This window comes from Aphelocoma coerulescens (genome assembly GCF_041296385.1).
Source record: "Aphelocoma coerulescens isolate FSJ_1873_10779 chromosome Z unlocalized genomic scaffold, UR_Acoe_1.0 ChrZ, whole genome shotgun sequence".
Classification (NCBI taxonomy): Eukaryota; Metazoa; Chordata; class Aves; order Passeriformes; family Corvidae; genus Aphelocoma; species Aphelocoma coerulescens.
The window spans coordinates 7,360,206-7,375,825 of NW_027184085.1; the positions used below are offsets into that span (position 1 = coordinate 7,360,206).

The 15,620-nt window shown below is 39.3% G+C and overlaps 1 protein-coding gene across 30 annotated transcripts in view; it reads left to right on the forward strand.

Annotated features, from left to right (window-relative positions):
• The window catches only part of CELF4 (CUGBP Elav-like family member 4), a 678,618-nt gene that overhangs the window by 79,297 nt on the left and 583,701 nt on the right, over window positions 1-15,620 (forward strand). For all 30 annotated transcript variants that reach the window (XM_069001341.1, XM_069001348.1, XM_069001361.1 and 27 more), the window contains exon 2: window positions 13,225-13,307. In XM_069001341.1, coding sequence (XP_068857442.1) covers window positions 13,225-13,307 — 83 coding nt within the window. The remainder of the gene's footprint in view (window positions 1-13,224; window positions 13,308-15,620) is intronic.

Below are 15,620 nucleotides of genomic sequence, written 5' to 3' on the forward strand. Positions count from 1 at the left end.
ACTGCTCTGCAGTCTGAATACTTCCCCACTGTGAACTCTTTGCTGGTACTGTGTTGGTACAGACATGTCTTTCTGTTCATTTCTGCCCTCAAACTTCTCAATCTATATTAAATCGGTGGCTAAATAAATACCAAGAAAGATGTCATATTAAACTTTTATTTAAAAACAATATCTAGTAAAATTATAAAAGATCGTGTGTGTGTGTGAGAGAGAGAGATTGATTCTCAGTTTTTTCCCTCATTATACTACTCAGAAAAACTTGGTGACTGGCTGGCTGCTCAGCTCTGTCCAACCCGTTGAAAATTACTTGCAATTGCCCAGCTGACCATGGATGGAATTGTGTTTTAATGCAAATTTTATCACAGTCAGTTCACATTCTTTTTTGTTTTTACCGGGAAAGGCTATTGAAACTGTTTTCTTAAAAAATGGGCTATTTCTTGGGTTAGAAAATATGTTAAACTTCTGGATAGAATCATTAAAGTTAGAAATAGGGAGAAGGAGGAAAATCGAGGCTCTCTGAATGCATTTGCTCTTGGATCAGTATTAGCTTTTGTTTATGGTTTCAAGTCACTTAAGTAATAAAAGTTCCATGAAGGACTGATTTGCTCTAATGGCTGGGAGAGACAGTTAGTAATGTTTACTTTTACCTTCTGTAGGGTCATAAACTTCCATCTTATAGCTTGCAATTGTCCTAAATGGCATAAGAATCTGTGGTTGTGATTCTGTTCCAGGGATGCAAGAATTTCTCTCTCCTTATGCCTCTTAGCAGATTAAGGAGACAAAAACCTTACAGAACAGTCAGATGGAACAGTGACAAAGAAAGGTGTTGGAAAATTACTGAGTTAAAAGTTTGCATTGAGAAGCACCCTCTGCCCTTCCATGTTTATTTAACACTTCTGCTTTTTGCCTCCCTGCCTTTTCTCCATCTCTGCCTCCAACACACACAGACATAGACATTTTCAATCACGCTTAAGAGATTATTCCACTATTTCCCTTGAACTTGTATGATCTGGAAAACCCTAGGTTATGTGGTCATGCACTAAACTAATGCAAATAAATGCCAATAAAAATTAAATTAAATATATTTCCAACTAGCAAATTATTTATGCGCAAAAGCCACTCTGAGGCTGTTCAGGAGGAACAAACAGTTAGGAAACATTCTTAAAGCTCAGGCTAAATGTTCTGATGTTGAATTTCCTGTTGTTACTACCAGTTATTGCTCCCTGGTATCACCACAAACAACTTTTCTCCAATCTTTGTGCTTATACCTTCAAAACTTGCAGCCAGTTATCACATATCCCCTTGAGTCATCATTTACCCAAATTATACACATTTAGTTAATCTTCTCTCCTAAGTCAGTCCTTCCAGTCCATTACAAATTTCTCTAACTCACCTCTGAAATTCATCTTTTCTTTTCTTTTTTTTTTTTTCCTTCCATGTGTTTCTGAACACTTTTAGGTGATTAGAGCTGACAGGATCATTTTAGATGTGGGTTTTCAATTGACACCAGAGGAAGAAGGTGTCTTTGATCTGGAGGAGGCATACACACTATTATATGTGATATTGTCCACTGTCATTTGAAAATGTCTTTTGACAGTACTGTCTTTCAGCTTCATTTTCCTGTTGAGCACTTGCCTCTGTGGCTATTTGTTACCTGCATTTCCAGAGCTGAACCATGCAAGGTTCTAGGCATGGCTAATCCTGTCCAGCAGGGATTCAGATGACCAACCGTGGTATTAAGGAGCTCAGCACCCTCTAGGATCTGTTGCAACTTATTCCCCATTCTTCTTGATGTGTGAAGTCTTCTTTGCTGTGCTGTTTAAATTTAATATCAGAACTCCTGCTTTCCTAGATAGTTCTTCTACAACTGACATTTATCATGCACGTTCCTCCTGGCAGCCCTCAGAGTTTTGTGGTCTACACTGTTCATCATCTAATAGGAGTTCAGTTCTCAACGCAAAAAAATTTCTGCTATAAGCTGTTTCAAATGTTTGACTGAAACAATTTACTATATACTCAGCGTTCACTAATTTTTAAGTTGATCAACAAAAAATGTGATCAAAATATGTCTCTGATGGTTGATTACTGCACACTTTTCCTTCTGTTCTCTACAGAAATTGTACCTGTCAGGAAATTGTACCTCCTTTACTTCAGCCTGACAAGAACCGTTTTAAAACCCAGTGCACTGAAGCTTTGTAAATTGCACAGATCTTGTTTTAATTAAATTCACTGTTTCTTTTTCAGTTCAAAGATTACATCCTTATACCTTTTGTAAAAATCTGAAGTTTTAGGCTTAAATTCACTCCATTTGTTTTAAACTTGTTACCCAGGAACTTAGTCCCACAGTAGCAGATGGGAAAATACACCTGGATACAAGGGACAATAATGTTTTCCCAGTTTGCTGTTTTGAGATAATGTACTGGGAATGTAATGTATTTGTGAGTCTGCATAAGAATGTGTCCATGCTCAAGAAAAATGGACTGATAGGCCTTCATAGCTCTAGGTAGAGTCTTGGGAGATTTTTGGGTTCAAGTTTGACTTTTACTACAAACTCTTTGTGTGGCTTTGAAAAGGTGGTTAAATCTTCTTTCAGTCTCTGCTTGCCTTGTCTAGTTCCTAAGTACCTTATGCATGAGCCAGGCTCTTAAAGGAAGATTGTACCATGCAGTGATGGCTTAGCTTAGAAGTTTTTGCCAGAGAGGCAGTGGAGGCCCTTGCCCTTGGCACAAACCTTGCTTCCTTTGTGTTATAATTGATTGATAGGGCCTTTGAGAAGCCCTTTCCATCTTTCTCCTGCCATGCTCCCAGAGCACCTCATTTCACCTTCCTTTCTCTCTCATGCACGCACACAGATTATGCCTCATGGTTCTCAGCCCTGAGTAGATAGAGGTCTGTTGGTTAAGAAGATTACTTCATCACTGGCATCTTGCAGAAGAACTGGATCCTACTTCATACCATTCCGCTACCTATACTTAAAGAACAAGCTAAATTGATAAAGAATAAGGAGAAAGATATAGGTGATAAGAGACAACACTTATTTGCTCCCAACATCTCTTAGAGGATAGAAGAAGCTATTCAAAGTCAAAACATATGGAAAACAGCATCTGGTTATGGGAGCTTGGATGTTAATTGTTCTGACAGCTGAAATTTGTCTCCAGAAATCTCACGAAGCCAGCTGGTATTGTAGAGTTTTCTCTGGCTCATATTGTGACTCTTACAAGTTTCTGTAGACTTCTAGTCTCAGGGTGATCATCTTGTAGGAGCAGCTGCTGCCTAAAGATTTTCATTTCTATATCAGCTGGAATCAGGAAATACATTCTTTGTGGGTTTGGGTTAGCTTTTGTAACATAAAAAACCTAAGGTGGCTTTGGATGCTCTTCCCTGAATTCCAACTCAACAAAACCTTGTGGAACTTAGTAAAGAGGTTCTAATGTTGTCCTGTTTATAGTTCTTGTGTACATGGTGTGGAGAAAAATTCGGTAACTATGAGTAGTAAGGTTGCTTTTGAGAGGTGTTCTGAGGTTCCATTTTGAATCTGAATTTCCTTAATCAGAAAAATGTGGGCTGGAAAACTCAGTAAAAGCAATAACTCTAGAGAGATAATTACAAGAGTTTGTTTCTGAATGGGCTAGGAGTTATCTAATAATAGCTCTTTTCTGCAGTTGTTTTAGTGCCTTTTGCTTTCAACCTTGAGCTGGAAATGTCAGAAATCTATATTGACACTTGTGCCCTGTCAGAGAGAATAAAGAATATGAGGTTGTTTAGAGAGCATACGAGTCTGTATTTAGAACAAGCTACTTACATGTTTCTGAGACAAAAGCATAAATAACTAATCATTTGATGATGCTATCAACAAGATGTTTTCTGCATGGCCCTGACATTTTTTTAAGGGTGAAAATACCAACTTTTCTTATGCAAAACTACAAACACATTTCCCGCACATAGACTTGATGTTATTTTCCAAGAAATGTCTGTTCCTTACCCCTGTGAAATATAATGAGCAGTAAAAGAAAAAAAAAAGGAAAAAAGAAAACAACCCAAACTCACTCTATATAAATGTAGAAAAGAAAGGCTTGGACAAAGCTGTAAGTAGCAGAGCAGTCTAATTAGTTTAGAGATGGTTTTGCTTTAGATTTATTTTGCTAAGATTCAAGGTATTCAAAGTGATTGTTGTTAACAGTAGCATAACCTCTGGAGACTAGTTGAGCATTCTTGAAGAAGTCTCCCCAAAAGAAGTGAATCCAAAAATCAAAACAAAATGAAAAAGAGGAAAAGTTTCTGAAACAGGGAATGTTTTAGAAAATCCACTGAGTTATTCATATGCTGCTAACAATAGAAAGAACTCAAAAGGCAGGACCCAGAACAGCAGGTACAGAGTCTAATTAATGCACGTACTCTAAGGAGGTTTAACCCATAATATTCTGAATGTAAGTGGTACTGTTTCAACAGCAGGATTGTTTCCAGCTATATACCTGACTTTCACTAGTGAATCACAAGATACAAAAAAATCCCAACTTCTATATTTTTTCTTGCAAACAAGAAATCTTGAAGATTTCAAGCTATTTTTTTTTCCTGAGGCTGCAATGTAAAATGGGTAACATAATTATGTTGGATTTTTCTTTGAAGTAATAGGTAGGTTGAAGTGAGTCAAGCTTAGAGATTATCAGGATTTTAACTCAAACTTGATGTATCCTTATGGAGTAGAAGCTGGAACCTACTTATTCTCATTCTCACTTGAGTGATCTCTAGAGCTTGTTCATGATTTTCTCATCAGTGACAGAGTTCTGAAACACTGGGAACACTTGCTTGGTCCAGAAAACCACTTGATTATCATTTTCACTTTAATGTTTTTCTTTTTATATTTTAAAATCAAAAGTGTGACCTAATTGTTTGATGAATATGGCCTGAAGGCATACACCTCTCCTTACAACATGAAGTCCAAAGGTATTAGGCAACAAATGAGAAATTGAAGGGAGGCTGGTCTGTTTAAATGTAAGTTTTCTACTGTAACTCAAAGCATTAAATATTTGCAGGCTTTATTACACACACCAGCACTCTCTGTGGTAGACAACTATCTTAACCAGTAATCTAAATTCTGATTTCTTTAATGAGGAGTCTATTCATTGGCCATTTCTTGTGTGTATGGAAATTAGACACCTGTTCTGGGGAGAAAATGCTCTGGGTAGTTAGAATTGCAGAAACTTGACCAGTGAGTCTTCTGTTGACTTGGACTGGGATGATCAAAATTATCTCAGAAGTTTCAGGATGAGATTTAAAGCTGAAACATTGGCAGTTGAGAGAGAACAAGACCTGGTACATGCTATGTCAAATCAATGGTTCATTCTGCACCTTGAGTGTACCAGTCAGCAAAGGATTGTTCAAAGAAACTTTGCAAGGAACTTTCAGGACCCCAGGAAAAAAAAACATCTATGTGTGAATCAGAGCCAGAAACTGTTCCTCCATCCTGGGGAAGAAAGTTTGACAGATCAAAAGCTTTCCAGTTTTGCAGTGGTGTGGAGCGAGGTAACTGGGGTGTTACTCAAAAAATAGACATGAAGCCTTGGGGGTCTGCCAGTGACAATGTGCTCTCCCGTGTCAAATCTCTGCACTCAAGACCCTGTTTGCCTGATCCAGATTACAGCCCAGACTACTGGCAGTCCTGGAATAAATTACTCTTGCTGTAGGCTCTTGTCAGAAATGGTATCATGGGGCTGGGAAACTTGGTGAACTATTTCATTAAAAATTTCTATGAGAAATTCTGACTTTTAAAAACTGATGCCCTCATTAAAAAACTACTAGTTATCAAAAATCAGGATGAAACCATTGCCTGTGTTGTTGAAATGCTCTCATATGCCGACAGATGCTCAAGTCTCTGCTGTCTGCCTGGACACTGCTAAATATAATTAAACACTGCTGAGTACTGACTCTGATTTGGACTGTGAATATCAATGTCTCATTTTGAACTATCATAAATGCATTTTAAGCAAGCTAATATTCTGTAAATATGGTTAACTTCTGCATTTGCATATTTGGCCTCTTAATTTATTTTTTACTATTGGTTCATGGGTGTCTATGAGTGGGTCTTCTGTATGATTTTAACACACAGAACCCTATCAAGTTATCTATAGCAGGAATATTACAGCATCATAATAGTTAATGGAAAATAGCATAAGAGGAAAAAGAAAATTAGCATTCCACACAGCAGGGCATTTCGGATGTTAATCTGCCTTGCAATATAATTGACAGGGAAGCTGATATCTGGGAAGATTTTTATTCCTATCTTTTTCTCTAAACAGTTAGTGTTCAGTTGTTGTGCAGCAGGGGAGATGGAGAAAAAGAAAGTTCTAGCCAAGTGAATGTTCTTTACCAGCAAAGATGTTAACTTTTGTCAGAAGGTAGTTAATCACTGAGAGAGAAACAGATGAAGAAATTGGATAAAACATTTCCAGTTCCAAAAGTCTTTATTGATTGTGTCTCCCTCAAGAAAATTCAGCTCAATCTTTGAAACCCTCAAGTGATTAAACCTTGGGCAGTCCACTGTAGACAGAGCAAATGAGAATTGTTTCAAAACCAGACATGTAGAGCTAGGATACTTAAAGCGAAAAAAGATTTCTTTTTCACTTTGAAATCGTAGCTGGGAGACGTAACCTGAGACGTTGATTTTAAGGCAAGAGTTTTCTTAAGAACCATGATCTTTCTCTATATAACAGATCTCAGAATTTAGAAGCAATGAACTTTTTTATTTCCAGAGAAGGAGCTCTCTTAAAACACAAACCAGGAGACTGGAAAATGGGGCACAGATCTCTGGTCCACCACAGATAACTTGTATATCTTGGTCTAATTTTTTCAAAGGTAATTAAGGCACAGAGAAACTGAGGCATCACTAAATGTGATGCTTAGACCTGTGACCAGTTGAGAGCTCCTATTTTTTTACCAGTGATGTGAGCTTTTTGCTCTCAAATCAGCTCCTCTAGAAGACTGTTGCTCCTCTTAAGTTGGAGCATGACCACTAGCCCGTGACCCAAGGTATGCAGCATTACTAGAGCCTCCTCCATTTTCAGTATACAGCCTGAAGCTCTTGTAGAGCTGTGCTTGGGTTGCAGTTTGCTTGCTGAAAGTCCATTGTGGTCTGCTGGAGCAAAGAGCTTGATTTCTCTGCTTTGGAGTTTTAGGGTGTGAGGTACAGTAAAGATGGTAGTGGAAAAGGTCCCACAGTAGTAGACACCGTGAGCTGATCCGTGTTCTTTCTTCTGTTACAGAACACCATCTTGTTCATTAGTTCATGTGCTGTGCAGAATTCTAACATAAAACAGCACAGGAAGGCTAGTTAAGGAAATCCTTTCTGCTAGCTAATATATTTGTAACCAAAAGCAAGAAGGTATTTGACTCCAAGAAGAAAAACCAACAAAAACCTGACAGCCTTGTGAAAGTTTTATCTTTTTTTGGGCAACGATTCTGATTTTAGTTACACTCACAAGTATTGGAAGGGCTGTAGTTTCAGAAGTTATCACCTGTCAGCTGAGCTGTGATAACTCGTTGAGTGCATACGCTACAGTCACAAAAGTTTGTGAATCAAAAATTGGCTTAGATCACTCGAGCCAGCCTTCTCAATGCCTAGGGTTATCCCAAGTGTTCTGGAGTATTGTGGCTGAGATGAGCAACTGAGCCAAGGATTCTTCCAAGAGAGGCAATGGATTATGATTCAAATCATCAGTGTAATTTCACCACTGTGTTCCAACTCCCCTAGCATGGACAGGGTCTGTCAGACCAAGGCGCCAAGCCGCGTCCAACCTGGCCTTGAACACTTCCAAAGCTAAGGCATCAACAACTTCTTTGGGCAACCTGTTACAGTGCCTCATCACCTTCACACTAAAAAATTTCTTCCTAATATCTGATCCAAATCTACCCTCTTCAAGTTTTAAGCCATCTTCTTCCTTGTTCTATCATTTCATGGCCATGTAAAAGGTTCCTCTCCAACCTTCTTGCAGCTCCTTAGGTTAGCTGTCCCCAGAGCTGTCTTTTCTCCAAGCTGAACAAGCTCAACTCTCTCAACTTTTCTCCACAAGAGAGGTGCCCCAAGCCCTCTAATCATCTTTATGTTCTCCTCTGGACTCTCTCCAACAGCTCCCTATCCTTCTTAGTTTCATGACTCCAGAGATGAAAGCAGTACTCCAAGTGCGCTCTCACAAGAGTGATCTAGAGGGGAAAATCAGCTCCCTCAACCTGCTGGCCACAGTCCTTTTTCTGCAGCCCAGGACACAGTTGGCTTTCTGGGCTGTCAGTGTGCATTGCTGACATCAAACAACATTTCCAAGTCCTTCTCGGCAGGGCTTCTCTCAATGCATTCTCTGCCCAGTCTGTATTTGTGCTTAGGTTAGTCCCAAAATGGATAAAAGACTTTGCACTTGGTCTGGTTGGATTTCACAAGTTTTGCACAGGGCCACCTCTCAGCCTGTCAAGATCCCTCTGGATGTAATCCCTTCCCTCTGGAGTGTCAACTGCACCACAAACCAAGTTTCTTGTTGGTAAACCTGTTGAAGGCGCACTCAAACCCAGTACCCATGTTGCCAGCAAAAACGTTTAACAGCAACAGTCCAAATATCAGATCCTGAGGAGCAGGAACACCACTTGTCATTGTTCTCCACTTGGACATTGAGCCATTGGCAGCAAACCTTTGAGCGTGGCCCTCCAGCCAATTCCACTGACCCATCCCTGAAATCCATTTTAGAGAAAAGGATGTTGTGTGAGATGGTGCCATATGCTTTGTACAAATCCAGGTAGATGGTGTCAGTTGCTTTTTCCTTTTCCACCAGTGCTGCAACCCTGTTGTAGAAAACCACAAGTTTGTTAGGCACCATTTGCCATTTGTGAAGCTGTGTTGACTGTCACCCAGCACATCCTGATTTTCCATGTAGCATGTTGTCCAGGAGGGTCTGCTCCATGATCTTGCCCAACATGGCCTGCAGCTCCCTGAGGGTATCTGTTTTAAAAATAGGGAATTTTTTCCTCTTTTCCTCTTTTCCAGACAGTAGGTACTTTGCCAGTCTGTCAATCCCAAATACGAAGGACAGTGGCTTAACTACTTCACCTGCCTGTTCCCTCTGGACCCATGGATTCATCTCGTCAGGTTCCATGGACTTGTGCATCTTCGGGTTCCTTAGATGGTCTCAAACCTGATCTTCTGCTAAAGTGGGTTGTTCTTCATTCTGCCAGTCCCTGCCTTTGCCTTCTTCAACTCAAGCTGTGTGACTGGCTCTGAGTTTTCAGAATCATTGTGTTCAGTTCACAGTGTGTCTCCTGATAGTTTTGCCTCCTAGGCTTCTGCAAAATCTTCTGGAGACTTACTGTGGAGTTGAAGTTGTCGTAACCACAATCATTATCCATCTGTATCTCATACAATTATTATTTACACTATTGAATTCTCTGGAGATAAAATTAAAATAGATCTTTTGTAATTTTTTTTCCATCTTAAACTTTTGTTTTTGTTTCCCACCATCTCTTTAACAATCCTGTTTCCCAGGAGACAACTTGGTATGTCCTCATGCTTCCAAGAGACTGCAGTTCAATAGGTTAGAGTTAATTGGCAGGTGGGAGTTTCCAGATGTTTACGTGCTTGCCCAAAAAGCTGTCCACTGGTAGTAAATGAACAGCTGGAAAGATGCGATCCAAACAAAGCATCTTTTAGTTGATTGCCATATGTCTGGAATGCATAGCATGTTTGAGAGAAATGGAATTGAAATTAGGAACAGTTTGGAGTGAGTCCTTCATTATCAATAATTAGTCAATTAGAATTTTTGTTCCAATTCAGATATAATTCACAAGCACTGTACTGACTCAGTCATTACCACCCATAGAAGTGGAGGACAGAAAAAATGCATTGCCCTCACACTATCTTTACTTAAGAGATGTGTTGAGAAATGTTCATTATACTGCTGAGAGTGGACAATTAAAAGGGGATGGATGGTGCAAATGATTTGTAATGGAATATGAAGCCTTTCACCAAGAAATCCTGCTCACATCTGGACCAAACAGTTGATGGCAAGTGAGCAGTTAAGTGGAGCTACTTAAGAGTTTGCTATGAAAAACTTTTAATTTTTTTCTCAGTGAAATAAGTGGTTCTGTACACAATCATAAGGTTCAGCAGGGAAAATTGATTGTTCTGAAATTGAGTTCCATCTGGCAAATCGAAATGAAAAAAAAAAAACAAGCAAACCAAAACACAATTTTTTTTTGCCATTTTCTTTTCTCTGCAAAAAACCCAACATAGCTAATCATATGACATTATTTCAAGATTCAGTGGTTTAGGGTGCTGTACTCCATAGTGTTGAGTGTTCAACATAGTGTCCTGTGTTCTCCAGGAAGGAAGAGCCCTTTGGAGGGGTCATATAGAGGCACATGGAAAGAGGTAGCCTTGGAAAAGTAACACCTGAAAGAGGTTTTACAGTTTTCATCCATTAAACACCATAGTACAAAGTAGAGATCAATTTTGATGTTTTAGGGAGGCAGGAGGGGTGGTGCAAGAAAGAGTACTGCCTTTTATCCTAATGCACAAGGAGATGAAATATAGAAATTCTTGCAGGATGGAATAATGGATACGTATCATCTTATAAGAGGCCGCATGTTTTTGAAAAATACTATTTTAGCTGACGGCTAATGCTGCATATGTGCCTTACAGAGCAATCTTGTGGTAAGGAAAGGGAAGACAAAAAAAAAAACCTGAACTGTCCTTTTCAAGTTCAGGTTTGAGGCCTGCTCTGAACAGGAATCTCTATTTCATTTGGCCACTGCTGGGATGGAACTTCTTAGTGTCTCTAAGCAACTATGTCTTATTTAAAATAAATGAGATTTTTTTTTCATAAATATATTACTTTTTGCCCAACACATGTGGGCTAGATTGTAATTTGTGTGCATGATATATGAATGAAAAGGGAAAAAGAAACACTTCCACAGAGCATTTTTTTTGTCCCTGGAAAACAGGAGGGTTTTTTTTGTCTGATCATATGAGAGAGTAGTTTTATTTTCCACTTCAAAATCTTTTTTGTCCGTAACACTGTGTTTGGTATGTCAGGGATAATTCGATTCATTCTAAGTACTGTTTTGGGGAGTTTGGCACTTCTACCACTTTTTACAACAGATTTGGAGAGGACTTAATGGAGGTTTCTCCCTGGTGAGAACTTGCCTCCACACACACACTTATTGTGGATCTTGGATGGAAAATTTGCACCTTCAGAGAAGAGTCGTCTTCTGCCTACTCTGCCTGAATTACAGTCATAGTACAGTAGGAGCTGCAGGACATTGTTACCCTGAACTGTCATCATGGCAATCACAATGAGGAGAAAAATATAGCTATCATTATGAGAGCTTTACACTGCATAGTTTATCTCTATAACAGTGTGCTATGATGTGCCTAATTAGACTGTATCAGCTGCTCCACGTCTGCTACTAAAGGGAGACTTTCTTATTGTGTCTAGTAAACAGAGAGCTCTCAGCCTGTGATTTAGCACTGAAATTAAATTTAAGCATGGTTTCCCATTTGATTGTCAGGCTATGGGTGACTTTTAAGGATCCTTTTCAATCCATTAATTCTGCTAGCTGTAAACTCTCTGCCATGATTTCTTCCTCTTCTTTGGTAGATACAGACTAACTGAAACTCATCCATTTAAAGTTAGAGGGGAACAAATCAAAATAATTCCAAGTACGCAAACTTTTGATGATGTTCAGTCTCCTGTTTTGATTGTCACCTTCTGCTTCTGAGTCTCAATTATGGAGACACAATAAATTGGCTTGAATAAGACCTCCAGAAAGTAACACAGGATAAGAGATAGTGAAAAAATTGCTCTTTTTCTTCTTTTTCATGCCATATCATAGTTTCATTGTGAGAGGGGTAAAGTGACTTTCACAAGACAATCCTTGAGAAAAAAATGCATATTTATAAAAAAAAAAAACTATTTTATTTGCTATATTAATCTATTAAAAGCATGTAAAAATAAAAGTGTGTATTTCTTCAGTAATACTATCTAAGGAAATAATTTGGAAAAAATAGTGAACATTGCATGGACAAAATGCTCACAGTGGCTATCAAAGTTGTAAAAAAGTTTACAGCTTACTGTTTACTCACCTGTTACGTACTTTATATATGCTTGGGGAGAGGGTGGGTGGGTCAAGATGAGGTTATGGGACATGTTTGTTTCTTAGGTAGTCTCTCTGTACTTGTGCTGCTCTTGAAAGACACTCTCAGTTTGAGGCACATGCTGCCTGAACCTTGAAATCTATGATACCTCCATTTCAAGGAGCTGGAGACATTCTGTAGTAATTTCAGAGGAAATGTCTTCTGCATAACAAGCACCTTTTTTTTTGCTGCAGGAACTGGCAGGTTTTCAGTATACTGCAGTAAGAAGAAATAATTTGATCACATCAGACGCACAACTGATATTGCAACATCAACCAGTTTTACCAGAAGGGAAGCATGGAGGTGGGGAAAGAAGGAAAAGCAGGACTCTACCTTGACAGGGCTTTAGCCTTTGTAGTGGATAAGACAACTTTTTGAAAGAATCAAAGATATAACCCATTGGTGTATCCCTGAAGTTCAAATGATTTGTGGGCCAGGGATGTTTTGGAGTGGTTGTTTGGGCTTTGGCATGATTGTGTGGCATGATATATGACTGGAAGCCAGTGAGTCCTTGCAGCAGCCGATGCAGGGTCGTGCCTTTCTGGTGTGATGCAAAAAGAGCAGCGAGTTTTTGGTGCAGGTCAGGCTAAACAATAGAAATATTCCTCTGCAGTAGGAAGTTCCAAGTCCTTGTATGCCCTTTTCTTAAAGTACTTGGTACAAAAGAAAGACATGAGACCTTTCAGCATATGGCAGCACTTGTTCCCAGTGCTGCTGCTGGAGCAGGACTGGGATCTCATGCCCCACCTTGCCACCATGTGGAACCTTTGCGATCCTTAATCCTGTGCAGCCTTCTGTATCTGACACTTAAGCATGTGTTGAAGGAAAAATAAGCACTCACAGGTACACTGTTGCTCACTTTCCACCAGGGCTCAGAGGAAGCTATGATAGCTTCATTTCTTGACTCTTTACTAGTGACATACTAAGGAGGGAATTTTATGATTGATTTACTGGGAACGGGATGATGACAGAAAAGTGGTTTGCTCTATGTCTCAATTTCAGGAGGATCTTCTCTGAAATACCAGTGTTACTGAGGTTTTTCTTTTTCTTTGCAGGCTGTGCCTTCCTAACATACTGCGAAAGGGAGTCTGCTCTAAAGGCCCAGAGTGCACTGCATGAACAGAAGACACTGCCAGGGGTGAGTCCAGACTGATAACTTTTTTTTTTCCTTTTAAATCCAAAATGGGTTACATATGGTGTTCTCATCTCAGATTTGGAAGTATAAAGTCTCCATTTTTTTGGATGATTCACTATTTGCATTGTGATAATAAAATCAAGACACCACCAACCCACCCAAACGGTTTCCATGCACAAAACTAAAAACTTTTCACCCTTGTGGGAAGTCAGGAAAACAGTAATCAGCTGGTTGTGGACTGGGTTCTACCAGTCTTACCTAGCTGAGGATGTGCTTTAGGATTCTGACCACAACAACGAAATGTTAGAAGTCCTCACCATGTGCTTCCTCTCACTGTTTTTCTTCTCTGAAGCAAGTTTTGGCAGCAAGAAATCAAGAAACAGATCACATTATTGAGTTATCACAGAATGAAAACATATTCCTGATGACAAAGTGGTTTGACTCAGTTACTTTAGTATTCAAGCAGCTGTAGCAGATTGGAAAGGCGGTGAGACAAGGAGAAAAGAGAGAGAGGAAAGACGCACATGAGATAATGAGGAAAATTATTCACATGAGCAAGATCTAAGGTTCAGACAACACAAGCAGAACTAAAAATAGAATCAGCATTATGTGGGGAAGACCTGCCCTGCTGGATGGGTTTCTAGTTAAGCAGTTACCCAGAGGAGGGGGAGACGCTGTTTAGATTCAGCCAGAGTAAGGTGGATTGGGAACAGCCAACTGCTCCTGTAGCTGGAATGGGGCCAGTTTTACAATGACCTGGAGTCAGTGACCACTTAACTAAGACCGGGCTTCTGAAGGTTCCAGGTTGCATCTAAACTGAGAGGAAATCTATCTAAAAATGTGTCTTTATTAGCTGGTGTTGGGTGATTGATTCCTGTGTTGCTTAACCTACCTTTCCACAGATCTAAGACACATCCCTTGCTCTGTGTTCTGAGGAAAGTGTTGGTTCTGCTCTGCCTGTTTCCATCATCCTGGGTCTATTTACCTATCTCTAAGCCACCTTGCCAGTATGGAGATGCCCACGCACTTGCTCATCTACATCTATCTTTGCTTAAAAGGCCATACCTTATGCAAATATATACATACTTCATTCCCTAAAAATATTTCTGTCAGCTGACAACTCCCTCTGAATTATTTTTTTTTCTAGAATCTCCTTAGCAGCAGATTGAAAGTAACTTCAGTCCTGTGGGGGGTTTAACTTTTTCTGCCCCCTCCCCCTTCCAATGTTTTCTTTTTGCTTCTCTCTTTCCTGAATGATAAAACTGGATGTAAAAAGAATGAGGATATGTTGAGTAAGGGTGTTTCAGGTAACATTTTAACTGATTTTTTTCTGAAATATGCTAGAAATAAAACATCTATTTATCAAAACTAGATATGTGATGAATAGGGTGTTTTGTATTTAAAAAAGACTAATTGAAATTCCAGATTTTCCACTGAGACTGTTTGTTCTTCTCTTTGGGAGCCAGACCATTCACTTGCACATGGAATTCTATCTTCTCTATGAGGTTAAAAATCTCATCCTGTAATTGTATGATGGTGTTATCTTCAAGAAGACAGTGGGTCAGTGAAATTTAGGACTCAGAGTTGGAGAGGGAGGGCAAGTGATGATTTAAGATTTTATTTTTTTTTCCAAGTTCTTTCCAAGTCCACCATTCTGAATCTCAACTTCTGTTTTAGAGACTTCAAACCACGAAACTCTTAAAGTCAAAACTGTTTTCTTGGACAGTGGCAAAATTCAACCAGTGTTTGATCTAGGATCAAGACTTCCTTCAAAGGCTGCACTGACTCATTCTAGACTACAGGGAAACAATTTCTTCTTTGTTTTGTGTAATTTCTGTTACATATACTCCAAACTGGACACACTGGCTCTAGAAGCTCTAGAAGGCTTTTTTTTTTTCCCTTTTACAATTTCGGGAGACATATCAGGATCTGATTCAACTGGGAACAGTGAATCCTCTTTCTAAAAGAGCAGCCAGGTTTCTTAGAGTTCTGAACACTGATTTTCCCATTCCTTTCCTTTCCTGTTCTACTTGTCTCAGGACAAAGGTTTACTTTCCACCAGCAAACCCTCTGCAGGCAGCTTTCTGCCAAGTTTCTGAACTCATCCTCTGAATGATGTCACTGTAGTTTATTTAAGGAAACCAGTTTTGTCTCTTGATAAACTATCATGCCTGGATACTGTTTTATGGTTCCTATCTGAGTAGAAGAGAATTATTTATGACTTACCTGACTGTTCTTGATAACATGCACCAAAAATATCAACCATAGTTCATCACCATAAAATAAGAAGCATTTTTAAGGTCAGGGGTCTAAGTC